Consider the following 27122-nt stretch of genomic DNA (forward strand, 5'->3'; position numbering starts at 1 on the left):
GAGAGGCCGTTAAGCGGACCTAACCCTGCTGCAGACACCGCTAGGTGAAGGGAACAATTCTTCCACCAGGCTAGCTACCGCCTCTGCGGGAGGTGGATCAGTAACAGCATGGCTGTAGCCGGCGGCCACGCTAAGGTCGCTGTAGTGGCCACAGGCTGAGTGAGCAGCAAGGAGATGGCGCGACCTTGTGTCCCACGCAGCCCCCCAGCACAGACACCGCCAGGGAGGCCGGGGGGGCGGGCGGCGGCTGCCCCGCCTGGACACGGTAGCGGCCGCCGAGCAGAGCAGGAAATGGACCTCAGAGCCCATTAAAACCAGCCACTTCACTGAGTCCCCACGACTCTGCCCAGGCTAGGCACCCCAGCCCCGGCTCTGCCCAGGCTAGGCCCCCCGGCCCGCTGCCCCCGGCCCGCTGCCCCCGGCCCGGCCTAGCCAGCCCAGCCCTGGCTCTGCCCAGACGAGGCCCCCCAGCCCAGCCCAGCCCAGCCCAGCCCCGGCCCCGGCCCGCTGCCCCCGGCTCGGCCTAGCCAGCCCAGCCCTCCAGCCCCGGCTCTGCCCAGACGAGGCCCCCCAGCCCAGCCCAGCTCCGGCCCGGCCCCGGCCCGCTGCCCCCGGCTCGGCCCCGGCCCGCTGCCCCCGGCTCGGCCCCGGCCCGCTGCCCCCGGCTCGGCCCCGGCCCGCTGCCCCCGGCTCGGCCTAGCCAGCCCAGCCCTCCAGCCCCGGCTCTGCCCAGACGAGGCCCCCCAGCCCAGCCCAGCTCCGGCCCGGCCCCGGCCCGCTGCCCCCGGCTCGGCCCCGGCCCGCTGCCCCCGGCTCGGCCCCGGCCCGCTGCCCCCGGCTCGGCCTAGCCAGCCCAGCCCTCCAGCCCCGGCTCTGCCCAGACGAGGCCCCCCAGCCCGGCCCGGCCCGGCCCGGCCAGCCCAGCCCAGCCCAGCCCAGCCCTCCAGCCCACGGCTCGGCCCGCTGCCCCCGGCTCTCCCCGCCCGGCTCACCAGGCTCCATGCCGCGCTCCGCCATGCTGGTCTTTACGACCCCACTGACCCTTCCTGGCAGCCAATCACAGCGCCCCGTCTGGGTCACGGGTCAGCTGACCCAGGCGGCGGGCGGGGCTCTGGAACCTCGTTGCTGCGGGGGGCGGGGCGGGCTCCGGGAGGAGCTCGGGGCCCGAAGCAGGAAGGGGCGGGGTCTAAGCAGGAAGGGGCGGGGTCGAGGCGGCGGGAGGTTGGGCTCGGTCCAGCAGCGGGGGCGGGGGCGGAGCGCGGCCTGGCCCCCGCCCCCCCCCCCCGGACACGGCGTGTGCCCGCCGCGGCCCTTGCCTCAGTCTCGGGTTTGTGTCGCCCAGAGCAGCGACTGCGTCTTGGTCTGGGATGGGGGGGGGGCGATTTATAAACACAGAGGCGGTGCAGCAGTGGGTGTCACCGCGCACCCTGTAAGGGGAGCCCGCTCTCCCGCTGGCATTGGCCTGTCTCAAGCGATGGCTCCGGTTACAGGGCGTGTGGCGACACCCACTGTTTCCTGTCCCCTCATGCGCCAGTAGATCGGTGCGTCTCCGAGGTGCCACAAGTCCCCCTTGTCTGCTCATCAGAGGGGAGGGGCTAGCCTCCGCCTGTGCCCCTGGGGCTCTGGTTAAAAACAGAGGCGGGGTGATTGAGGTAAGGAAGAGCTGGTAATTAAATTAAGGGTCTGGAGGAGACTACAGAATGCGGGGAACTCGGAAGAAATATAGCCGCGTTCTCTGAGCCAAGGTTACATTCAGAAAAGAGGGAGATGTGAGGGGGACAGGTGAGAAGAAGGGGCCAAAACCAAGTGAAGGGCTAGCAATGGTATCGAGAAGTTCCCACTCTACCTGTGGTAGTTATGTGGCCCCATCACTGTAGTATCCCAGCGCTTCACACTGTCTAACCTATTTCTTCTCACAGCCCCTCGGAGAAGTAGAACTGTGCTATTATCCCCATTGTACAGATGGGGCACAGAGGCACACACAGACTAACCGCCAGATTGCCAAAGGCATTTAGGCACCTAATGGGATTTTCAAAAGCACCTAGAAAGTTGGGTGCTTTGTAAACCCCACTAGACGCCTAGCTGCATTTTGGGGTGCCTAAAAACCTTTGAAACACTGGCCTGAGGTCATTCAGGAAGTCCAAGGGGAAATAGAACCCAGGTCTCTGAGGGCTAGCTTTCTGTCCACTGGACCAGCCTTTCTCTCTGCCGCATGCTGCAAAAAAAAAGAGAACTCTTATACATGGGAGCAAAACCAAGAAGGCCAGCTCTCTGAGACTCCCAGGCTATTGGGAAGGATGTCATGGTTGACAGCATGAAAAGCAGCACAGAGGTCAGGAAGGATGAAGAAAGAAAGAGAAAGAATGAGAGTCAGATGAGAGGAGATCATTTAACAGGTTCTGCCCCATGCTGGACTGTAGAGCAATGGCTGCTGTGAAATTTTATATTTTAACTGAAAACCATTTTGTTTTGTCATTTTTTGTTTGGAGTTTGGGAAAAGGAAGGAATGAGAAAGTACTGTATGAGTATCAGATGTGTTTATGCCTCAAATTCTTCAGGTTTCAGCTGTATTCAGGCCAATTCAAGAACAAAGAACAGAAATTGCATCCATAGAGTCCATAAAGTTGATTGTTATTGTCACGATTTGTATTATTTGTGATATTGTATTATTGTGTCAATAGCCTCTGTTTGCCAGAAGCTGGGAATGGGCAACAGGGGATGCATCACTTGATGATCACCTGTTCTATTCATTCCCTCTGAAGCACCTGGCATTGGCCACTGTCGGAAGACAGGACACTGGACTAGATGGACCAATGGTCTGACCCAGTATGGCCATTCTTATGTTCCTATTCACTGCCACCATCTGCGCTCAGCATTGTTCAGAATATGCCAGAAAATATAGTCCCTGAGCCAATGTGTATCAAATAGTAGCCCTGGATAAGATGGCTGAAGATAGTTAAGTATGAAGTGTATAATTATTGAACACATGTTAATATCCATGAGTGGAGGCGCTGATGGCAATAGAAGTTTTACCTGATTAAGGACTGTAAGATTTGACCGTCCAACTTTTTTTTTTTTTTTCGAGAGGAAGAGCTGCCCAGAGCTCCTGTGCCTGTTTATTTTCCTTTCCTGCCTGCAGTGGCCCTGATATACCTCAGAAGAACTTTAAAATGTGGAATTTTCTTGGTGTTTGGTTTTAAATATTCACCTGTGAGAACTTCAACTCAGTCATTGTGGTGTTGTTCTGAAGAGCCTTTTAGAAAGTAACTAGCCTTTAAACAGAAGTGAGCAGTGTTGCCAACTCTCATGATTTTGTCATGAGTCTCATGATAATTATTGTTTTCTTTAAAGCCCCAACTCCTGCAGTCAAGTGGATCTGTGATGATTTCAGCCTTCCTTCTTAAAGAAAAAAAGTGAGTTTCTGGCCCTCATGGCTGTGGAGAAAGATTCAAAATGTGACCCAGTGCACCCTCAAGGCTCAGAAAGTAGAAAGCAAATAAAAAGAACACCAAATCTGTTATTTTTAAACACTCTCATGATTTTTAAGCCAATCTCATGATTTTTGGTGAGCCTGACTCATAATTTTTGAACATTTGGGATTGGCCATACTGTGAAAGTGACTTGAAAGTGTCAGTTTCACCCCTGGTTAAAGTCAGTTTCTAGTCTAATATTTGTAGTGAGGTGTCAAGGTTCCTTCCCCACTCTGAACGCTAGGGTACAGATGTGGGGACCTGCATGAAAAACCTCCTAAGCTTCTCTTTACCAGCTTAGGTCAAAACTTCCCCAAGGTACAAAATATTCCACCCTTTGTCCTTGGATTGGCCGCTACCACCACCAAACAAATACTGGTTACCGGGGAAGAGCTGTTTGGACACGTCTTCCCCCCCCAAAATATTTCCCAAAACCTTGCACCCCACTTTCTGGACAAGGTTTGGTAAAAAGCCTCACCAATTTGCCTAGGTGACTACAGACCCAGACCCTTGGATCTTAAGAACAATGAACAATCCTCCCAACACTTGCACCCCCCCCCCACTTTCCTGGGAAATGTTGGATAAAAAGCCTCACCAATTTGCATAGGTGACCACAGACCCAAACCCTTGGATCTGAGAACAATGAAAAAGCATTCAGTTTTCTTACAAGAAGACTTTTAATAGAAATAGAAGTAAATAGAAATAAAGAAATCCCCCCTGTAAAATCAGGATGGTAGATACCTTACAGGGTAATTAGATTCAAAACATAGAGAACCCCTCTAGGCAAAACCTTAAGTTACAAAGAAGATACACAGACAGAAATAGTTATTCTATTCAGCACAATTCTTTTCTCAGCCATTTAAAGAAATCATAATCTAACACATACCTAGCTAGCTTACTTACTAAAAGTTCTAAGACTCCATTCCTGGTCTATCCCCGACAAAGCAGCATATAGACAGACAGACCAGACCCTTTGTTTCTCTCCCTCCTCTCAGCTTTTGAAAGTATCTTGTCTCCTCATTGGTCATTTTGGTCAGGTGCCAGTGAGGTTACCTTTAGCTTCTTAACCCTTTACAGGTGAGAGGATTTTTTTCTCTGGCCAGGAGGGATTTTAAAGGGGTTTACCCTTCCCTTTATATTTATGACATGAGGTATCACCCCTAGAGCCCCAGGCAGGTGCAGTATAAAGTTGCAGGGCCTTTCCCTAGTAGGATGTTTCCAAACATTAAATGATCTATTCCAAGCTTGGTGAACTGCAAAAAGTAAATAGCCTAAATGATAGGAAGTAATCTAGATTTTTTTCTACAATTGTTTCCATTGTTATATTCAAGAGTAAGCATATGCTTTAAAATGTTAAGCCTGATCAGTGTCCCTTAAGTGACATGACACAAGATGACAGAACATGTTAGTATTAGAGCTGAATGGGTCTCATATTTATTTAATTTTCTTTCTGTATATAGGAATTAGATACAGTGCTCCCGTCAGCTAATTTCTAAATTATTGTCTGGAAAAAAAAAAGTTTTCAGGTGCCTAAGTAGCCCATGTAATCACAGTTAAAGTTGCCCCCATCCCAAAATCTGAAATGGTGCCCCTGCATGAACTTCTTAAATTCTTTTTTGAATCCCATTATAGTTTTGAACTTCACAACATCCCCTGGCAATGAATGCCACAGTTCTCATCTGCTCGTTTGGCAGATTCTCACACAACCACCTCCGTGTCTTTTCCCGTGCAGCCGCCTTGGCATGTTACAAGCTTCCTGAGCTCATCTGTAAGGGTCCCTACTCTATCCACATTCAAGTCCCTCCTAAAGACCCACCTCAGCCATGCTGTCTAGAGTGACTTTTGTTGATTTTTAAATAAAAAGGGTGTAAGTTGCCTATTGTTATTTCCCTTCCTCAGAGCTCTGTTCCTAGGTTGGGAACACCTCCTATCAGGGACTGTCCTTGTTAAGTGTTTGGAAAGTGCCTAATACATAGTGGGCACCACTGCAAATAAATTATGAAGAAGAAGAAGAAATCGTCCTTGGGTCTGGTTCACTGCTTGTCTCAGAACGGGTTAGGCATGGAACGTGGGGCTGTACTCTGAAAAGTGACTACGTCAACCTATCAGTCACTCCACTCAGCAGGTCAGGGCAGTATTCAGAGTCAGGGCTGCTCACTTGAGTGTTTAACTTCTAATGGGAACTGGGTGCCCAGATCTTTCTGGGAGCTTTGAAAATCCCACCCTTCACCTTCAAATACTGTACAAATTAATTAATCCTCACATCCTCCAGGTGAGGTCTGTGGTATTAGCCTCATTGTACAAATGTAAGAGTGGAGGCAAAGAGAGGTTAAGGCCTTGTCTACATGCAAAGTGGGACCAAAATAACCAGCTGGGGTTTAATTCACACCTTCAGGTATTTCAGTGCATGTCTCTGGGGGTGGACACTCTTATAGCAGAATCACAGGGTCCCATCCCAGGGGGTAGCCCTGTTAGTCTGTATCCACAATTTCCTTGGTTGAAAAGAAATCAGATGACATTTTACAGCATCCTGTTTCTGGCTTCGGGCGGGGTGGGGGTAGACCTCAGCAGTTCCTGGCCCCCTCGCCTGTCTTCCTGCTGGCAGAGCTCTTCAGGGTTAGCCCCGCGTCTGCTCGGCGCTGTGGGTCCAACTCGGCCGGTTTTGTCTCTGTCGCAGACTCCGCCCTGTCCGGTCACATCAGGAGCGCTAGGACCCAGGGCCAGAGCCGCGGGGGGCAGTGAAATGAACTGAGGCCAAGAGGAGCGTTTCTTGCAGCGCTCGGGAGGTGGGAAGTTGAGATCGGCTCCGAGAGGCGCCTTGTCTGCGTCGGCCGAGCAGACTCCGAAGAGCAGAAGAGAAGCAAGGTCAGACTCGCTTCCCCTGGGCTGGGGGGGCGGAGCGCGGCCGGCCCCCCCCGGACACGGCATGTGCCCGCTGCCGTGTGTAATGATCAGCCCCGCTACTGATCCCGTGCGGGATTTCCAGCCGGCATCTCCTAGGTCAGAAACCCAGGTTGGAAGGCTCCTGGGCGGCCCCCTGCTCGGGAGCACTGGGGCAGGTCCTTGGAGTCAGTCTCGGATTTGTAAAAAGAACAGGAGGACTTGTGGCACCTTAGCGACTAACCCATTTATTTGAGCATAAGTTTTGTGAGCTACGGCTCACTCCATCGGGTGCAGCTCACGAAAGCTCATGCTCAAATCAATGGGTTAGTCTCTAAGGTGCCACAAGTCCTCCTGTTCTTTTTGCGAATACAGACTAACACGGCTGCTACTCTGAAACCTCTCGGATTTGTGGTGCCCAGAGCAGCAATTGTGTCTTGGTCTTTGTGGGGGGCTGATTCTCATTTACACTAAGACCACTTTACACCCTAGGAGTGTAAAGCGGCCACCGGTGCCAGAACCGGGCGGACCAGGGAGCCATGCCCCCCCCCCCAACAAATGAAACATTCCTTGTGGGAAAATGGGGGGGGGAGAGGACATGTGGGGTCACGTGCCCCCGAGATTTCCGCCCGGGTTCGCGCCAGAAGTTGGTCAGCGGGAGCCTGTCAGCACTGTGCCAAGGCGGGAAGGGACAGGGCTGCCTCCAGCCGCAGGCCGGAGGAGGGGAGCGGGGATAACCTTGCCTGTGTCTTTGTAGAGCTCATCCCTTCCCTCCCCACTTCCCTCCTGCGGCTGGCAGCAGCTCCCCTCCCTCCCCACCTGCACAGCACTGAAAGTAGGGTGACCCTATTTCCCCAGGGAAAACGGGACACAGGGCAGAGCTGGTCTGAGCTGCTGTCTGAGCCCCTTCCAACCCAGCTAGAAATGTAGATTTTACTATTGCTAAACTCTTTATCCTTTTACTTCAGAAACACTTTGATTAAAAATAGAAGTCATGAATTTTCAGATCAACTTAATATGTCAGATGTTTCTAAAAGGAAGAGATCTGTTATTTTACTAAAAGTTTTAAAATATTAAACTTTTTATTTTGATAAGAATTTGACAAATAATCTATTTTGGAATCTTTCTGGGCATAAATTCAGCCATGTTTCTGGATTCATCTTACTGCAAAACTGATTTTTAAATCAATTTCAAATATCTGACATAGGAACAAAGGAATTGTCATAGTGGATCAGACCCAATATTGGGTGGCCAGCACCAGATGCTTCAAAGAAAGGTGTAAGAACTCCACAACAGACAGATGTCAGATAATCCCCCTTCCCCCCCACATGATGTCTCATCTCAACCTCTAATAATTAGAGATTCATAGATATTTAGGTCAGAAGGGACCATTATGATCATCTAGTCTGACCTCCTGCACAACGCAGGCCACAGAATCTCACCCACCCACTCCTGCAATAAACCTCTCACCTATGTCTGAGCTATTGAAGTCCTCAAATCATGGTTTAAAGACCTCAAGGAGCAGAGAATCCTCCAGCAAGATTTGCCTAAACTCTGAAACATGAAGTTAATATCCCTGCCAATATTTTTGTTAGCATGAACTATTATAACTCTGGATGTTCTTGTTACCCATTTATATGTGCACTCCCTCTTAGAATCTTACTAAATTCTTGGCCTCAGTGACGTCCTGTGACAACAAGGTCCATAGTGTACACTTTGTATGAAAAAGTATTTACTTTTATTAGTTTTTGAATTTGTCACCTTTTGATTCAATTCGTGCTTCCTTGTTTATGTGTTATGAGACCAGGAGAACAGAGCTTGTGATCTATCACCTTGACACCATTATTTTATGTCTTTATTGTGTCCCCCCCTTATTTGTCTCCTTTCTACGGTAATAAAACCAATCTTTTCAATGTCTCTTCACCAAAAATCTCTCCTGTGTTCCCAGTGATTCTCATTGCCTTTCTCTAACTGTGCAATGTCCTTTTTGAGATGAGCGACTAGTATTGTACACAGGGTTCTAGATGAGGCCACATCACTGATTTATATAAAGGCATTATAATATTGTCCATATTATTCTCCACCTCATTCTTTATGCATCCTCACATCTTTTTGCTTTTTAGACTATATTTGCACATTGAGAAGGAGTTTTCATTGGTGCCCAGGTCCCTTTCTTTAATTAATACAGTTAATTCAGAATCTTGTAAGGTGTATGAGTAGTTTAAATCTTCCCTTCCACTGTGCATTGCTTTGCATTTATCAACATTGAATTTCATTTACCATCCTGTTACATATTTGTGTAGCTTAGCTAGGTCCCTCTGAAATACTTCACAGTCCTGTCTGGTACCGACTAACTTAAAAAACTGTTTGTCATCTGTAAATTTTGCAGCCTCACTGCTAACCCCTGTCCCGGGTCATTAATAAATATATTAAACAGCCCGAGACCTTGTGTGGAATCTTGAGGCATTCCACTGTTGGCTGTTGCTAAAATGAAAGTTGACCATTTAATTCTACTTTGTTTTGTCTCTGAGCCAGATTTTTTTATCCATGATACTTGGCCTCTTTTTCCACAACTATTTAGTTTCTTTTGTAAATTTTTTTCGTTAAAATGACTTGTGAAAGGCCTTTTGAACGTCTAAATAAATTATGTCCACTGGTTCTCCTTTGTCCACTACTTTGCTGACATTCAAAGATATAAATAAATAAGAGGTAATAAATTAGTGAGAGATGAGTTTCCTTTGCAGAAACAGTGCTGGTTAGAGCCTAAGTTTAGTAAGAAGAGGAAGGCAGGTTGTAACGGTCCTCACTCAGGCATTGGTTGGGAAGCATGGCCCAGGCCACAATCTGTGGCTGACAGCGGGGTTGTTAGTATGGGAGCCCAGGTCCTCCCACTCCACTGGGCTGCTACCCAGGACCCTTTGAGCAACCAGTGATCTGGCAACTGAGGCTGCTTAAGGCTGCCCTCCCTGGGCCACTTCCTATTTCACCCGCTCCCCACTAGGTCAGCTCAGACCAAGCCTTTCCCCTGATAGGGGAGTCCAAATCAAGAAAATAAGAGGAGATTTCCAATGTCCACATGCAGGGGAGAGGGGAATACTTCTGCCTCTGGTTGTTTCGGGGGTGGGTTCTCCCTTCCCTTAGGGAGGGGCCCCTTTGGGGCAGTTGTTTCAGAGACTTCAGTCTTCACAGTGCACGGCTGGAGCTCTGGGCTGCAGATCTGCTCTTTTCCAGGTCTGCCCTCAAATGAGCTGTTTCCCTGTCTTTTAATTCCTCCATCAGATCATGGAGCATTTGCTGCAGGTGTGGCAGGGTGGGTGTGGCTGGGCCCAAAATAATCCCTTAGCCCCTTGTTACCCCGTGTGGAATTTGTACACTCCATCACACAGGTCTTGGGGTTAAGATAGCAGAGTGGGGCTCAAGGGTACTGGGTTCTATTCCTGGTTCTACCATTAATTATGACCTCATGCTTCCACCATAAACCCTTACCACACCCCACACTTAACATGAATAGTGTGGTAAATCTATTGCATGCTGAGGTTGTGATGAAGGTTTTGTATTGTACTGCAAAGCTGGTTAATCTGTTGGGTATATGTCTTTTATTAGTTGGAGGCAGAAAGCAGTCCTTGTGATGATGCAGAGTCTGTTGCTGTTAGTGGCAATGTGCTGTAATCCTCTCCTAACTGTGGTGCATACCCACTCATAGGTACTGACTCTGTACCTATGGGGCTGGAGCACCCGTGGGGAAAAAAATAGGGGTGCTCAGCACCCAATGACAGCCCAGCCTGTCAGTTTCTTCCCCGTCCTCCCCCCCGCCCTGTGCCTCCTGCCTGCTGGGATCAGCTGTTCAGCGGCATGCTGGAGGCGCTGGGAAGGGAGGGGGTGCAGCGAGGGCCGGGTGCACTCAGGGGAGAGGGAGGAATGGGGGCAGGAAGAGGCTGGGTGGGAAGAGGCTGGGCAGAGGTGGGGTCTTGGGGCAGAGCAGGGATCAAACACGCCAGGGAAATGAGGAAGCCAGTGCCTATGTATCCACTTACTATTAGGATAGTTACCTTTTGCTTAACACAGCTTAACACTCATCAGTAGGTCTTATCTTCTGGTAACCGCTATGACATGCCTCTGCACGGTTTCATCCAGAATAATTCCAACACCGTTTCAGTAGATTGAACTCCCTAGGTAATAGATTTTATAACCCTTAACCAGCATCTTGGCTTTGCATCCTTTCCATTTGGTCTCTTTGTTACAATAATTTTATACAAAGATTTTTTTTTCACTTTGGCCATATGTGAACTGCATTATTTATAATTGCATTTTAATAACATTAGAATTAAAAACAAAATGACCCCATCAGAGTGAGAGGTTTACCTGCTAATGTACCTCCTCAGAAGAAGGTACTTTCATGGGACAGCCAGGTAGTGTCCTCCTGCTGCCCACACTTATTGTTTTAAGTGAGAATTATCCTTTCCCTTGTTTCAGGAACAGGATGGCCACGGAGGAGAAGCATCCATGTGTTGACCTGAACACTAAGTATCCTGATGTGGTTGTAAAAGTTGGAAAAGTAATTTTTGGTGAGACATACAGGAAGGAAAAGAACAAACAACACATCAAGAAGAAACAAAAAGAGAATATCTCCCAAGCAGCGTGTGCATTGTTGAACTCAGGAGGAGGTTTGATAGAGGCAGAGATTGAAAATGAGGGCTACAATGAAGGAGATGGGCTTGGGAAGGATATAGAAGATTCCTTTACAGAACTTATTCCATCTCAGATGTTTGCAGACTACTTTGAAAGCATTAAGCAAAACAGCAAACTTTTAATCTTTGTTAAATCATGGAGAATTGAAGTTTCATCTTCATCAGATATTTCATCTTCATCTCGTATTTGCAGCCAGAAAACAGGCTTGTACCAGAGATGTGGCACTTCTGTTAAACTCATGAATTCCAGTGTTGCTGCACAATTTTTCAAAAGGAAGAAAGAGTGTTCCAGGAGAAGATCTGATGAGACACAGCAAGGAGCTGAGAGAGCCGTCCTGAATGGTTTTGAGGAAGAACATGACTCAATTGAAAATATTTTTAATGTACAGCACCTCACCCATGGTGAGAAGCTGAACTTCTCTGAGTCGACACGTGTTGACTATAAAGAGTTTGCTTCAGCAGACAACCTGAACATCATCCAGAAAGACATTGAAGACAAATTACCAAAGTACATCTCTGCTTTTGCAAACACACAGGGGGGATATTTATTTTTTGGTGTGGATGATGAGAGGAAAGTTGTTGGTTGCAGAAAAGAGAATGTAACAGCCAATCAGTTACTCAGGATAGTAGAGCGTGGCAGGCAGAAGGTGCAGCACGTCTTCCATTTCTGCAGTTCTCGGCCAGAACTGATTGTTGTCCCTAAAATCCTGAATGTACGGGATAATCAGGGAAACTTGTATGGCTATGTATGTGCTGTGAAAATTAAGCCATTTTGTTGCGCTGTGTTTTTGCATAATCCCGACTCATGGATCGTGAAGGATGACCGATTTGAAAGATTGATGGCCAAGGACTGGATGGACCTGATGACAACACCTGACCCAGGTCCAATTATTTTAAAAATAAAAGTATCATAGTTTATTTTTTCCATATTAAAATTAACATCAGCATTTGTAGCATGGTAGCACCACTGTTGGCTTGACAAGGAAGTGATCCTAAAATTTAAAATCAATGGTGCTCCAACCCCAGAATGCTTTTCTTAAAGTGACACTGCCAAGTTAAAATTCACACGTCTGTCAGAATTTATTTGACCTGTTTGCTGTTATAACCAAGGTTACCACATTTGAAAAATCCATTTGTTTACTGTGCTCACGAGACAACACTGTGTACACAGCCATTTGGTTTCTCCTGTTTGCACAGGTGTTTCAGACAGACAACAAGGAAAGAGAAGTATTTAGGCCCGATTCTGCCACCCTTAATCACACTGAGTAGTGCCCTGTGTGTTACAGGGTGAGGTGGGCTGTTCGGAGGAGCTCAGGACCCAGCTGCCACCAGGGGGGCTGGAACGATTTGTGTAGCGGGGGTGCTGAGAGCCATTGAACCAAACTGTAAACCCTGTGTAGGATGGAAACCACTTCAAGCCAGGGGGGGCGGCAGCACCCTCGGCACCCATAGTTCCAGCCCTTATGGCTGCCACTTGTGCCTGGGTTCCCTTTCACATCAAGTGACTTCAGGCTACAGCAGGGTCTGCCGGGTAGAGGGAAGCAGGATATAAAGCGCTTACTGTTCACGGTAAGGGAGAGAGATCTGAAGAGGAAGCTCCACAGGGGCCTGGGTCAGCAGTGTTTCCTCAGGGAGAGGGACTGGGGAATGGAGCCCTGGAGGGGGTTGGTGGACCACTGCTGGAAGAGGGTGGACAGAAGTGCAGTATTCGGTTGTAACCCCCCATTAAACAGTTCCTAAAGTATACTCATCCATAGGCCATGGTGAAAGAGATTCCATCAGTTTGTCCCGATTGAGGGATGTGACTCAGTTAATTTAGACCAAATTTGTCCTTCACCATCCTGGGGCCACTTCCATTTTCTTACTGAACATTATTGAGCTACGGGAGAATTCTGGGGAATGGAGCCCTGGAGGGGGTTGGTGGACCACTGCTGGAAGAGGGTGGACAGAAGTGCAGTATTCGGTTATAACCCCCCATTAAACAGTTCCTAAAGTATACTCATCCATAGGCCATGGTGAAAGAGATTCCATCAGTTTGTCCCGATTGAGGGATGTGACTCAGTTAATTTAGACCAAATTTGTCCTTCACCATCCTGGGGCCACTTCCATTTTCTTACTGAACATTATTGAGCTACGGGAGAATCTTCGAGTGGAGGCTACAGAAGTCTTTTATTATTATTACCATTTATAATTTCTAGGAACAAATAGAAGGTGTCTTTCCCAAGCTCTAGACAACCTTAACATAACACACAGGGAATCAAATATAAAATCAAACCCTCATGCCAATCATATGGTGTAGGGCAGTAAATAACTAAAATTCTTACAGCATGGGAAAAATACTCCACCCTTATTAAATAGTTCCTCTCTAGCAAGATTGCCCTCTGAAGCCCCACACCCCCAATGAACAGATGAGCCTTTCAGCATGTCCTGAAGGATCAACAAATATGGACTATTTTGAACCAAGGTTGGGGAGCGAGTTCCAAAACTGAGAAGCCCTCAAAGGGAATACCTTGCCAGTCACCCCCACTGTCTTCTGTCATGAGAACTCAGATGCCGACGCCAGTCTGAGCTGTGGTGGTATGGCCTGAGGTGAAAAGTGTCTCTCCGTTTGGGAGGTCCCAGGCCATTTAGGACTTTATAGGTCAAAAGCTACACCTTAAACTCCACTTGGAAACCCAGAGACAGCAAGACAAGGCTGTGTGATATGCTCACAGCAAAACACGCCATGGAAGAAGGCGACTTATCCTTTCTCCACTGTCTTCAGTTTCTGGCTTGATTTAAGGTGCAGCACACTGTAGACAGGTTTCAGAGTAACAGCCGTGATAGTCTGTCTTCGCAAAAAGAAAAGGAGTACTTGTGGCACCTTAGAGACTAACCAATTTATTTGAGCATGAGCTTTCGTGAGCTACAGCTCACTTCATCGGATGCATACAGTGGAAACTGCAGAAGACATTATATACACACAGAGACCATGAAACAATACCTCCTCCCACCCCACTGTCCTGCTGGTAGACACTGTAGACACCCACTCTTGAGGTGATAAAATCACAAGTCATGGTAGTGAGAGTCACAACCAAAAGATAAGATGTCAACATCCTGGTTAGATGCAAGCAGAGGAAGCCATTTTGGCTAACCCTCCAACTGTAACTGGGAATCTAACCAGAGTCCCAAGCAGCAAACAAGAATAACAAACGGTGGACAAACAACATCTGTTAAGCTATGTCTTCATTACTAAAATAGGTGTCTTTTTGTACTAAGATAGATAGCTCTCTCGATGTAAAAACACATTTATACAAAGGCAACAGCAAAAACATGGCCTCACAAGGGCAGACAGAGTCTTTGTCCAAAATTCCAGTTCCGTTCCCACCTTATCAACATCTGATAACTGTTTTATCTGGATTGAGTCTCTTGTCCATGTCCTAATCTCAACCAGATGCAGGGAAACACAACAACCACATCATCTGAATTGGAAGAGACAGTATGAGAAAGCCACAGAGAAGATATCACAGCCCACACTTCCTCATTAACCCTCCTAGTGGCTTTATGCACACACTGAACAAGAGGGAGAACAAACTGGAATCCTGTAGAACGACATGAGAGTGCTCTCCTACCCTTTTGGTCGGTTGCAAAGAGCATGCATTTATTGAATACTTGATAAACATATTCTGTGCCAATATAGGTCCCTGCAGTATCACCCAACTCAATTTCAGCTACATGTGCAAAACTGGGGAGGTCCCTCATCCTTAATCACATCACAAATGGTGGAAACCTTATTAATGACCAGCCTTCTCTTCATCAGCATGAACCAAAGATCAAAGTCCTTTTCTTCCAAGTTCACACTCCTGAGAGATAATTAAACAAGAAACCAATGGGAATGAAATCAAATATCTTGGTCCTGATTTACACTTGCTAATGACCTTTCCTGCCTTTCTTCCCCCACTTGCTACCATAGGCATAAGGGAACCCAAGGTCTGGCAACCAAAACCCCACCTCAATGTCTCCATATCTTCAGTATGTAGCAGAATTATTCTACCGTTTCAGCCTCGCTAAAGTGAAAGGACACTGCTGCTGCAGCTGGGTACCCAAATAAGAACCTTTAGTTAAAATAAATAATCTCATCTCATTTTGAGAGTTTCCACATGGTGCTCATGCTAGACCAGTGCATTTACCATGCAAAACCCACACCAATTATGAGAGCAGCTTAGAGCATGCTAGGTAAAAATTCATATGGGGGTGATGGGGTGAAATAAGTGTGTTAATATTAACTTTAATTTACTTTTAAAGAGATTTCAAATTTAGCTGAAGTTCTGAAGACTGTGCTCAGTCTGTCAGGTGCATCCCCACTCTCCAAACCCGTGTTTTCCAACAAAGGCCTCACGTGTCTGTCTGATCTGCGAAAAGCTCTATTTCCAGGTATGTCTCTTTGGTCTGTAATGTTTTGTATTAGTCTATTTCTGGCATCTGGACATTGATGGACATAATGATTGAAGGCATCCAGTTTAGAAATGATTAGAACTTAATAGAAAAAAATATATTCTATGTATGTAGAACACATGCTTTTTGAAGAATTGAGGACTGAAGGCAATGGGGACATATAAATTGGTTAAAGCAGACCAACTGGTATGTCTTAACACTGACCTATCTGAATCCTCCTTATCTCTCTGCCAACCCTCCCTCACCATGGCTAATTTATGTAAATGTGCGATCTTATGTGAAGTTTAATATTTATTCCAACATTTTTCATTTTTCACACAAGAAAGCTGTGGGTTCTACAGAATTACTGTGTTAAGTGGCTGTCCCTAAAATCCAAGTGTGAATTCCCTGCAGCCTCTGGGGTGTCAGACTCTTAATATGTGAATTTAGTTTTGGTCGGCTGGATTTTCTTAGTATTTGCACTTTATTCACTTTTTGATGTCCCTTTTACAGTTGGTTGAACTAACTGGAATAATAATGTTGATTGCCTTTAGGCGCTTTTTAGGCTAAGGAATTGTTCCTGAACCTTTCCTCATTTCTATGTATACATTCAATGTTTGTAACTATTTGCCGAATAGCTACAATGAATACATTTCAGACTATGGGTTGTTTATAATCAGTTCATATTGACTATTCATTATTCATTTTTTGTTATTCACAATGTGTGGTTTAACACCTATGTCACACCTTGTTCTTTCCACTCCCTGACTGGCTGAGGGAACTGTTTTAAACAGGACAGTAAATAATCATAAATAATGAACTTCTCTTGTAAATTTACAGAGGAATAATAATTTGTCTGAATGCTTGTAAGAAAGTCAGGATGCTCCAGTAATCCAGAGACAAAGGAGCTCACCCAAGGACATGCAATGAGTCAGTGGCAGAGGCAGGATTAACGCTCATGGGAACCTGGAAGGACAAGCACTGAGTTGGGATCTGGTGACCCAAGCACGTACAGCTCCCATTGAATTCAGTTGCAGTTGTGAGTGCTAGGCCCTTCTAAAAGTCAGGCCCAAAGCATCCCAAACTGGGTACCCAGAAAATGAGGAATACATAGTTTAGTGGCCACCTGTGGAAAATTCCGAATTAAGTGACTTGGCCAACATCATATTAAAAGTCTGTGGCAGAACCAGGGATAGAACCCAAGTCCTCAGGGCAGCTGTGAACGTCCTCAACTATCAGACCATATTTTCTCTTTCTGCAGTCTCCCACCTCATTCACCTCACGTCTTCCAGCACTGAAAGTAATAGTGCTATGCCAATTTTACACCAACCCAGGATCTGGCCCAGTGGATGTTATGTAGTGTATTATTCTGTTGTATGGAGATGTGGCTTCCTCGACTCCCCATGTGAATTAGCCATAGCACCATTACCTTCAGTGCTGGAAGATGTGAGGTGAATGAGGCAGGAGACTGCAAAAAGAGAGAGCCACCGTTCCAGACACGTAGCCTAGGGGGTCAGTCGGGCTCCCAGTGGGGGAACCTGGGGGCAGCCACAGAGCTGAGAGCCCGGGCTCTCAGCCCTCTCCCCCTCCCCTCCTTGCCCCTCTTCAGTTGGTGGAAGCACTCCTGGTGAGGACATGCACCACCAACAGAAGGAGGGTTGTGTGGACATGAACCACCACAGTAATTACTGTAAGTCGACTTAACATAGGTTGACTTAAGTTTGTAGGGTAGACATGCCCTGAGCAGAGGCACCAAGGTATTAGTGGCCAATGGAGTCTGAAATCCCCTTCCATCCCTACAGGGGGTCCCTACAGAGTATGGTTGAGACTCATTGGTGGATGATTATGGGCAGGGGGTTGGGGTAGTGTGTCAGGAAAGCTTGTTTGCCATTGCTCCTGCTGTACTGGTTTCTGTGCAAAATAAGACTTCGATCTGCAGGGTTGCCAATCCAACATTTTTAACATCAAGAAATTCAGTTGGAATAATTTAAAATGGTATTGCAGTGTCTAACCAAAAGAAAAAAAAAGAAAATAGTCATAAAATTTGTTAATGTTTTTCTAATTCTCTCACTTTCTAGTGTATTCTAATAAAATAATATACACACCAGAAAACCTCACCAAAGGGCTGTTTTCAGAGTATCCAGGGCTGGAGAATTTAATGAACGAGCAAATGGAAGAGCTGCAGGCATCTCAGGGACTACTGATATTTTCAAGGAGCTGGGCTGTAGATATCGGATTGCCAGAGAATCAGCAAGTTGTCTGTGATGCTCTCTTAATAGCTGCAGGCAAACACCCAACGCTGTACACTGTGACTCAGAAGGACTGTTCTGCGAATATGTTTGAATATGCAAGACAAACTGCTCGTGCATTGAAACAGAAACTGGTAAATGTTGGGGGATACACTCAGAGAGTGTGTGTGATTCCCCATCTCCTACAGCTTGGAACCAATGAAGAAGGAAATACAGAATTAGGTTTGCAAGTTAAGTACCCTGCTAGCTACACTGTATCCCAGAAGGACATGCCAAAATTACTGGACTCACTTGTGATAATCTTACTGGGTTTTAGGTCTTTTTTAAGTGACAGCCTTGGGTGTGAGTTTTTCAATCTCCTCACTATTAAACAATATGAGATACTTTCAAAAGATCTCCACAAATGCAGGAAGCTGTTTATCTATGGCCTGCCAGGAACAGGGAAAACAATAGTGGCCCTGAAGATCATCGAGAAGATAAGGCACATGTTTCGCTGCCAGTCTGATGAGATTCTCTACATTTGTGAGAACGCGCCACTGAAAACCTTTGTGAGGTGAGCATTTTGTATGCAACTCAAACCTGTGCCCGTAGTTAATTAATAGTAAATGTCAAAGGGGCATTGAAATTGGGGAGAAAACGTATGTCAGTAGCCAAAACCATTTTTTTGCAAAGTAGCAGATGTTTCAGGCTCTGTCTACAGTGTGAACAATGACATTCAATTCACCAGCAGCACAGCTCCCCACAAAGCAGGGTTAGAGGACATGTGGGAGAAATGCCCGAACCCTATCTAAACGAACAGTTTCCATCATACCCATCTCCAGTGGAGTATTATAGGTTTTAAGGTTGCCAGCATAGGCACAGCCTGAGATGATACCACAAGAGAGAGGGTAGTTTTCATGTTACAGGACAATCTGGACTGTTGTTATGGTATTTGGAAGGCCCTTTATAACAATCCACTGTAAAACATTTTGGGCCAGATTGATCTCTCCGTTGGCACAGGGATGTGGAAACTGCACCTCTGCGGGTCAGCTAACCTCTTGCAGACCAGAGGGGATTCACCTCTAGGGGAGGGCAGGCAGGGTTTCTATTGATAGGCTCCACTGGGGACTAAATTGGGGGAGATCAGCTTTGATTTCTGCTGGATGTTGTACAGAAGCCTGGCTGACAGAGGCTGTAGCTGGGATGTGCTAAAATCAGTGCATCTCCTGCTTGCTTTTATTTTTTAGGCTTCAAGGCTCTCCAGTTTAGGAGAAGTTGCAGCCCTCTTTGGTGCATGTATGGTACAAAATTACATACCTGAATTCCAACACTGAATTCATACATACAGCTGCACCAGCATTTACAATGGTAGAGACACTACTGTGGACGGGGCTCAGGTGTTTCAGCAAGTTGTCGTGTTGACAAAGTGCTGAAATGTCCGAGAGCCCGGTCTATACAAATGGTTACATTGGTGCTAGAATGGTGGTGTCACTACTCCCATGCTTAACGGTTTCAGAGGAGTAGCCATGTTAGTCTGTATCAGCAAAAACAACGGGGAGTCCTTGTGGCATCTTAGAGACTAACAAATTGATTTGGGCATAAGCTTTCGTGGGCCACTTCATCAGATGCATGGAGTGGAAAATACAGTAGGCAGGTGTAAATATACCGCACATGAAAAGATGGGAGTTGCCTTACCAAGTGTGTGTGGAGGGGGGAGGGGAGGGTCAGTGCTAATGAGGCCAATTCAATTAGGGTGGAAGTATTAAGGGGCAGTAACCCACTTCCCCCTTAATTGAATTGGCCTCGTTAGCACTGACCCCCCACTTGGTAAGGCAACTCCCATCTTTTCATGTGCTGTAATATATATATATATATACTGCTTGCTGTATTTTCCACTCCATGCATCTGATAACGTGGGTTTTAGCCCATGAAAGCTTATGCCCATATAAATTTGTTAGTCTCTAAGGTGCCACAAGGACTCCTCATTGCCCATGCTTAAAGTTAGCCATGTTCTTAAGTACCTTAACTGAATCGGGGCCTGGATCAGTGCACAGGCAGAAATCCATCAAAATGATGTTGAATGTTCTCTTTTATTGGGTAGAAAGAGAAACATTTGCCAGACTGTGACCCGATTCACCTTCTTTCAGGAGTATTATAATCAATTACTGAGGCACATAGTAGTTGATGAGGCCCAGAATTTCTAGTCAAAGGGTAGTGAAGATTGGTACACAAAGGCTAAGCAGCTCACAGAAGGAAACGATGGTCATGAACGTGGTATTCTCTGGATTTTCCTGGACTGTTTACAAACAAGCCACACTTTTCTCTGTGGTCTTCCACAGCCAAGAAAACAATATTCTCAGGAATGGCTAACCAAAAGGATCCAGAATGCCACTCACATATACAATATTATGCTCCAAGGGATGAAAAATCTTGTAGAAAATCCACAAATAGATATTCCTGATAAGAACTTAAAAAGGGCGCTAAAGAAAGCTGAATGTGGCCACCCCCTGCCAGGAGGTGATTATAGGGAAAAAGAAGTGTAGGTGAATCACTGGAATGCGTTACCTAGGGAGGTGGTAGAATCTCCTTCCTTAGAAGTTTTTAAGGTCAGGCTTGACAAAGCCCTGGCTGGGATGATTTAATTGGGGATTGGTCCTGCTTTGAGCAGGGGGTTGGACTAGATGACCTCCTGAGGTCCCTTCCAACCCTGATATTCTATGATTCTATGAAGCTACTGTAGATTGTAATACTGGGAACTGTTTGGTTAAAAGGCAGCCAACCAACAGGCTTGTCTTCTCAAGTAGCAGGCACCTCCTGCTTGTTAAAGGATATGAAGCTATTCTTTTTCTAGGGTTTATCAAAGAAGTGATGTGTAGCACCCACATGTCAAAGCCACAAAAGCTAAGGTGGGAGTCCCTTATCACTCCTCCCCCTCCTTTCTTCAAAGAGGAGAGCCTTAGTTTCAAACCCACAAGAATTCTAGAAATATTGTGATTGAAATGGATTTATTTATAAACATTCTAAAGGCTCCATTCTTTTAATTTTCATGCTAATCAACGGAACTAAAGCATGGGATTAAAGTTAAGCACATGCTTAAATGCTTTGAGGAACTGTAGTCATAGAGTATTAAATCTCATTGCCACATGGCTTCATAACATAGCAGTTCAGTTTGCCTTTCCTGTGATGATCAGAGTCTTAGATTCATCACCAACCAGAATTTGTAGCGCGTGTGAGAAAAACTGAAACCTGGATTTATGGCGTGTCCTAAATATTCAAAAGCACCAGTGAAAAGCGTGTAGCAAGTTTCTAAAATTAATCTGTCATAAATCTGAGCAGGCATCCTGAAGCTGGGACACTCAACTGAGAGTCTTGTTTCCATGGAAAGCAGACATTTGAAGTGGAGGTCAGCAGCTGAAAATGATTCAGCTACTTGTGGCTAGTGCTCATTTCTGTTTCCTTGGAAATGGATCTAAGATCCCGAAAATAAGTATCAAAGTGAAAACTTTTAAAATAGAACTTGTCTATAGCAAGGCAATGCAATTAGAATGAAAATATTCCTGTCTGTAGGTTTCAGAGTAACAGCCGTGTTAGTCTGTATTCGCAAAAAGAAAAGGAGTACTTGTGGCACCTTAGAGACTAACCAATTTATTTGAGCATAAGCTTTCGTGAGCTTCAGCATCCGATGAAGTGAGCTGTAGCTCATGAAAGCTCATGCTCAAATAAATTGGTTAGTCTCTAAGGTGCCACAAGTACTCCTTTTCTTATTCCTGTCTGTATGCATCCCTACACAAAAAATGATCTCAAATAATTTTCAGATCAAATTTGCTACATAACTAGGGCCCTACCAAATTCACGGTCATGAAAAATGTGTCACGGATCGTGAAATCTGGTCTCCCCCCTTGAAATCTGGTCTTCTGTCTGCTTTTACCCTATACTATACCAATTTCACAGGGGACACCGGTGTTTCTCAAATTGGAGGTCCTGATCCAAAAGGGAGTTGCAGGGGGGGGTCACAAGGTTATTTTAGGGGGGATCACAGTAATGCCACCCTTCTGCGCTGTCTTCAGAGCTCAGGGGCCAGAGAGCGGCGGCTGTTGGCCAGGCATCCATCTCTGAAGGCAGCGCCCTCCCGGCAGCAGGGCAGAAGTCAGGGTGGCAATGCCAGACCACGACACACTTCTGCGCTGCTGCCTGCAGAGCTGGGCGGCTGGACAGCGGCGGCTGCTGACTGAGGGCCCTGCTCTGCAGGCAGCAGCGTAGAAGTGAGGGTGGCGATACCATCCCAGGTCACCCTGACTTCTGCGCTGCTGCTGGCGGGGAACTGCCTGCAGAGCTGGGCTCCGGGCCAGCAGCCGCCACTCTCCAGCCGCCCAGCTCGGAAGCGGTGCCACCAGCAGCAGAGCAGAAGTAAGGGTAGCAGGACGGCAACCCCCCCTACAATAACCTTGCTACCCCTCCCCCCCACAACTCCTTTTTTGGGGTCAGGACCCCTACAATTACGACACCATGACATTTCAGCTTTAAATAGCTGAAATCATGACATTTGCAATTTTTAAAATCCTATAACCGTGAAAGTGACCAAAATGGACTGTGAATTTGGTAGGGCCCTATACATAACAAACTCGAGGAGTGCAGATTTCTGGTATAATTCTGTGTTCAAGGTATGTGGGTATCTGGGATGCATGCATTAGTCTTGGTAAGAGTCATTTTTTTTCTTAATAAAGTCAAAGTTTTAATGGGATGGGAATTGGTTTTGTTGGTATGCTGCAAATCTACAGAAAAATGATTTAACTGACACAGCATTCAATCTACATTGATTAGATTTAGAGAAGTACTTTGCAGCACACACACTAATATTTATCAAATATTTTATTTATATTGTAGTGAAAAAGGAATTTGCCAGTCTGTGACAAGAGTAACTTTCATGAAGAACAACTTTGAAAAGGTGAAACACATAGTAGTTGATGAAGCACAGAATTTCCGGGAAGAAGATGGCTGTTGGTATAGGAAGGCTGAATGTATCACCCAAAGTCATAATGAGCCTGGTGTTTTCTGGATCTTCTTGGACTATTTACAGACAAGTCACCCTTTCGTATCTGGTCTTCCACCTGCACGTCAGCATGACCCTGTGGAATCACTAACCCAAGTGGTCCGTAATTCCACGGACATATACGACATCATAAAAAAACAAATGGAAAGGATTGTACAAGATAAAAAATTAGGAAATGTTCCTTATGAGCGTTTAAAAAACTTGTTAAGTGAAGCCACATGTGGTCACGATGTATCAGGTGATTATACCATAAAAAGAAACTTAAATATGAACGAAATAGCAAATTATGTGGCTAGACAATGTTTTAGCTATTTACAAAAGGGCTACTCAGAGAAAGAGATTGCTATTCTGTTCAGCACAAACGATGATAAAAAAAAATATGAACACATAATAAAAATAGGAATGAGGAAATATAGGCTGAATCCAGTTTTCCAAGAAGCAGATGAAATACAGGGAAAGCGTATTATTCTTGACAGCATCCGTCGCTTTTCTGGCCTAGAAAGGAGCATTGTGTTTGGTGTCAATCCGGTCTCTACCCAGGACAAGATTTCTGACAACCTTTTACTCTGTGTGGCATCCAGAGCTAATTTACACCTCCATTTGCTGTTTGAAAAGATCCCCAGTGGTTACTCAGGAGTTGTTTAATAACCCATCTAGGGTTTGCCTACAGTTCTAGTAGTGCAGAGAGGATGAGCTATATTCATGATATGGTTTTTGGCCCATGGTTCCAAATTTGCAAAATGGAGACATTTCACAGTCCCTAGCTAATAAACTACCTGAGACCTGCCGATGCACAATAAAACAGAAATAAAGTGACACGGCATGCAATGGGCAATTTGAACCACTGTGGGGCCTAACTACTGTTGAGAGTTTCCATGGACTAGTGCAGCATCTTGTTTAGACTTTGGTTGCATGAGAATGAACGGGCAAGTGGTAGGCAACACGTTTTTGGAGTGAGTGCGGGGACTGGAAGAGTTCCTGGGTTCTAGTCCTCACCTTACCACTTCCCCAAGGCTACACTGTGCAAGTAAGTCATTTGAGCCCGATTTTCAGAAGTGGCTTCTGATTTTGGATTCCTGGGTTGTTGTTTTCTGGGTGCCCAGGGTTAGATACCTAGGCTCCTACATCCATATTTAGGCTGTTAAAGAAATATAACTGGATTTTTTGAAAGGTGGTTAGCACTCCAAACGCCACTGGACATTAGTAGGAGCTACAGGTGCTCAGCAACTCTGAAAAAGAGGATTTTTTTAAATTTAGGAACCAAATGTTAGATACCTAGCTTAGAAATGTTTGGCCCTATGGACATGTTTTCAGATACGTTGATCACCCACAGCTCCTACTGAAGTTTTAGGTGCTAAGCACTTTTGAAAATCAGGTCTTGAGTTTCGAAAGCTGGGCATACAAAATGAGAGGCCAGTTTTGAAAATGTAGAACTTAGTCTCTGCCTGGTGTTGGAGATAATATTTCCCTGTCTTCCACAGGGGTGTTGCGGCGTCTTTACAGTTTGGTGACCTGTTTGAAATCCTCTGGAGGGAGACATTAGAACATTACTAAGCATTAATATTATTGAGCAACTGGAGCAGACTTCAAATTCAAATATTTTATTTGATGCTGCAGTTGGTTCCAAGAGCAGTTAGCTCCCAAGGTAGCCAGCCCAGATGGAATGCTACAAGGCAACCAGAGAACCCTGGAGGAGGAAAGTTTGGAGTGATGTAACCTTGCAAGTTATTTGGCATAGGACAGGACTGCATGGTCCAAGGAAACTTTGGTAGCCTCAGAATATTAGGGGTGAAATACTAGCCCTCTTAAGTCAATGGAACCAGGAGTTCACCCTAGGTTTGAACCTTGGAATGATGAACTTCAGATGCTATATAAAACATTTTTAGGGTAACCTGTGAGAGCAAACAAAGGTTTGGTTTGGTTACTCAATGCAAACCAAACCACTTCTTACATTTGGCTCATAGTTCAACTTGATTGGTATTTAGGAATAAGTAACTAGCAAAACTGATTAATTTGCACTTATATTTGAGCGAGGGAAAGCTTATTCAGATCTACTTACATTCACTACTAACTACAAAAGTACAGCCCTGGGTCTTGGGTCTTTGCTGGGTTCTCTTTTCTTCATTCTCATTCAGAATTTTGGTTCCTTCCTTAATTCAACATCTATGTTCTATAGCCAATGATTGCCTACATCTTTGGAATTTGATAACTGAGTTCTTCAGCAAAATATGTGGAAGGTTTTCTTTTTAAGAGAAGTGAGTAGGTGCCCAAGATTTACATCAGGCTATGATTAAACTCAAGGGAAGTCATTGGGTTTAACTAGAGTCAGCCTTGATTGGGAGTTTGCACCCAGTTTGACCGATGTGTTAGGCTAGATATCCTTCTGATCCTCAAGTAGCTACAGCTTTCAGTAAACTTTTTCCATCTGCTTGGGCTGGGAAACTGTACCCCTTCCTTTGTGACCTCCTGTCTGGATCACTGCAACTCACTGTACCTAGGGTGACCATGTCTGCTTTTGCAATACCTGCTACTGGTCTAGAACTATCTAGGTGGCCGTATGGCCCTCCTGATCCCTGGAGTGTCTGAGCATCTGTATGCAACAGCAGAGTCTTCTCAGCAATTATGCTCCACAAAGAATTCCAGGTCATATTGAAAATCTTGGTCTTAGTTTGATAATACCGGTTGACTGCAGCTGCCCAGAGGAGATCATTCCAGTGGACAGAAAGGTGGTTTCTTAGATAATTTTCAAAGCCATCCATGGAATAGGCTCAAACTATCAGACTTGCTGACAGAACTTGAGAGTGGAAGATAGAACCCCCTTGGCAGTCAGTTCACGATCCAGTTTTCTATGCCCCAGCCTGAATGGAGTTTTACTCCAGGAATGAATTTGGCGCAGTGACTTTATTGCCTTTTTTTGGTTTTAAGCTATTTTGTGCTTGTCCTTATAGGAATGAACTATGAGCGCATTGTCTGGCTAGAATTTTTGGTTGCGTTTGAATTGGCTGCCAGCTAACTCAAACTAAATAACATAATTGTAAATTCTAATGCTGAACCTCCACAATGCTCAGCTAGGAACAAAGTTTGTGTCCTGGGTCTAGATTAGTTTTTACAATGCAATGTATTATTTCCAGGGTTTTCAGTCTGTGGGTCACAACCCCGTGAGGAGGATGAGAAAAGGAGTTGACGAACAGGTTTCATGGAGGTCACGAACTCACTCATTTTTGCCTTCCTTTACCCATTTTTCAAAAAAAAAAAAAAAATGTTTCCAGCCTTCACCCTTGTGGAGTGTAAACAGATTCAGTGATGCCTGCTTGAGTCTGCGGACAGCCTAAAACAACAGTTCTAAGAGGTGTGAACTGCCCAGTTCATCTCTTACCAATGCCCTGCGGATTCTGCCACTCCGAGGGCATGGAACGTGGCATTTTCCCAACAGGACAGAGAATTCAGCATTTTTGCTAATAGCACCACTTTGCTTTCCGGTTCCCTGCTGAGAATCTGCCCGCAGCTACCTCTTGCGCTCAAACTTTCCTCTTGAGGGGTAGTTACGTGGATTACAGTGCCTGCTCCCCAGATTGTTCCACGCATCCAGGCGCCAGCATGGCCGTCACTACCATCCTATCCCCCCCCTCCCCCCCCAACCTGATTTGCTTGTCCGGTGGTAAGAAAAATAATAAACCAGATTCCTGATTATGTAGCACATAATTTACCATTTTCTATCAGACTATTGATTTTCTGCTTCCCTGCAGCTACGCAATGGCTTTATACATGCTTGGATTCAAATTTAGAGAACTGTACGCTAAGATTCCATTTGTTAATATGTCAGGTGTTTTCTTTCGTGGATTTAAAATGGGTCCGTGCTAACTACATTGCTTGTCTCAAACATAAAGAATCTGTCTGTAAAATCACATGAAATAAATCTTAATTTACAAATTGCTATTTGCGTCTCATTCTGCTGCTGTTCTCTCCTTCACAATGCTCACATTCAACCTCCCCAATCTAACCAGATATGTATATCTCAGGGTGAACCATTGGCCATCCCCTTAGAGTTGCAAATTGGAGGATTGGGCCCAAAGAAATCTGAGGAGGTTCAAGAAGGACAAGTGCAGAGTGCTGCACTTAGGACAGAAGAATCCCATGCACCGCTACAGGCTGGGGACCGACTGGCTAGGTAGCAGTTCTGCAGAAAAGGACCTGGGGATACACATACACAGTCCCCGTCCACTCACTGAGTAACAATACAGACAGGTCATCGGCGGGCAGGATTGAACCTGGGGCCTCGAGCTTAGTGCGTGAGCCTCTACCGCATGAGCTACAAGCCATGTAGCCCTTAGCGAAGGCTGTAGAGCAGACTCATTCCTCTCTCTCTAAGTGGTCTCGGTGTCACTAGATGGGA

At 45.8% G+C, this 27122-nt stretch overlaps 1 protein-coding gene across 4 annotated transcripts; it reads left to right on the forward strand.

Annotated features, from left to right (window-relative positions):
- Nucleotides 1–1375: 1375 nt before the first annotated feature.
- LOC140899600 (schlafen family member 9-like) lies at nt 1376–26632 on the forward strand. 4 transcript variants are annotated; one of them, XM_073315388.1, is made up of 7 exons: nt 1633–1652; nt 3352–3413; nt 6148–6335; nt 10824–11920; nt 15323–15451; nt 17530–18253; nt 22564–26632. In XM_073315388.1, exons 4-7 carry the CDS (start codon nt 10831–10833, stop codon nt 23372–23374), a joined length of 2754 nt encoding a protein of 917 aa, XP_073171489.1. In that variant the 5' UTR covers nt 1633–1652; nt 3352–3413; nt 6148–6335; nt 10824–10830; the 3' UTR covers nt 23375–26632. The 4 variants fall into 4 exon arrangements, with proteins under 4 accessions (XP_073171488.1, XP_073171489.1, XP_073171491.1 ...); XM_073315387.1 differs by lacking the exon at nt 6148–6335 and having other exon boundaries at nt 1376–1652; XM_073315390.1 differs by lacking the exons at nt 1633–1652; nt 3352–3413 and having other exon boundaries at nt 6057–6335.
- The last annotated feature ends 490 nt before the right edge of the window (nt 26633–27122 follow it).

The sequence above is a fragment of the Lepidochelys kempii genome, chromosome 17 (assembly GCF_965140265.1).
Source record: "Lepidochelys kempii isolate rLepKem1 chromosome 17, rLepKem1.hap2, whole genome shotgun sequence".
Taxonomy (NCBI): domain Eukaryota; kingdom Metazoa; phylum Chordata; order Testudines; family Cheloniidae; genus Lepidochelys; species Lepidochelys kempii.

Coding starts and splice junctions, on each gene's coding strand:
- LOC140899600 (XM_073315386.1), top strand. CDS start 6,397: ATGTGCCCGCTGCCGTGTGTAATGATCAGCCCCGCTACTGATCCCGTG. Junction 11,921..15,322: donor GATGACAACACCTGACCCAG/GTCCAATTATTT, acceptor TTACTTTTAAAG/AGATTTCAAATTTAGCTGAA. Junction 15,452..17,529: donor GCGAAAAGCTCTATTTCCAG/GTATGTCTCTTT, acceptor CTCACTTTCTAG/TGTATTCTAATAAAATAATA.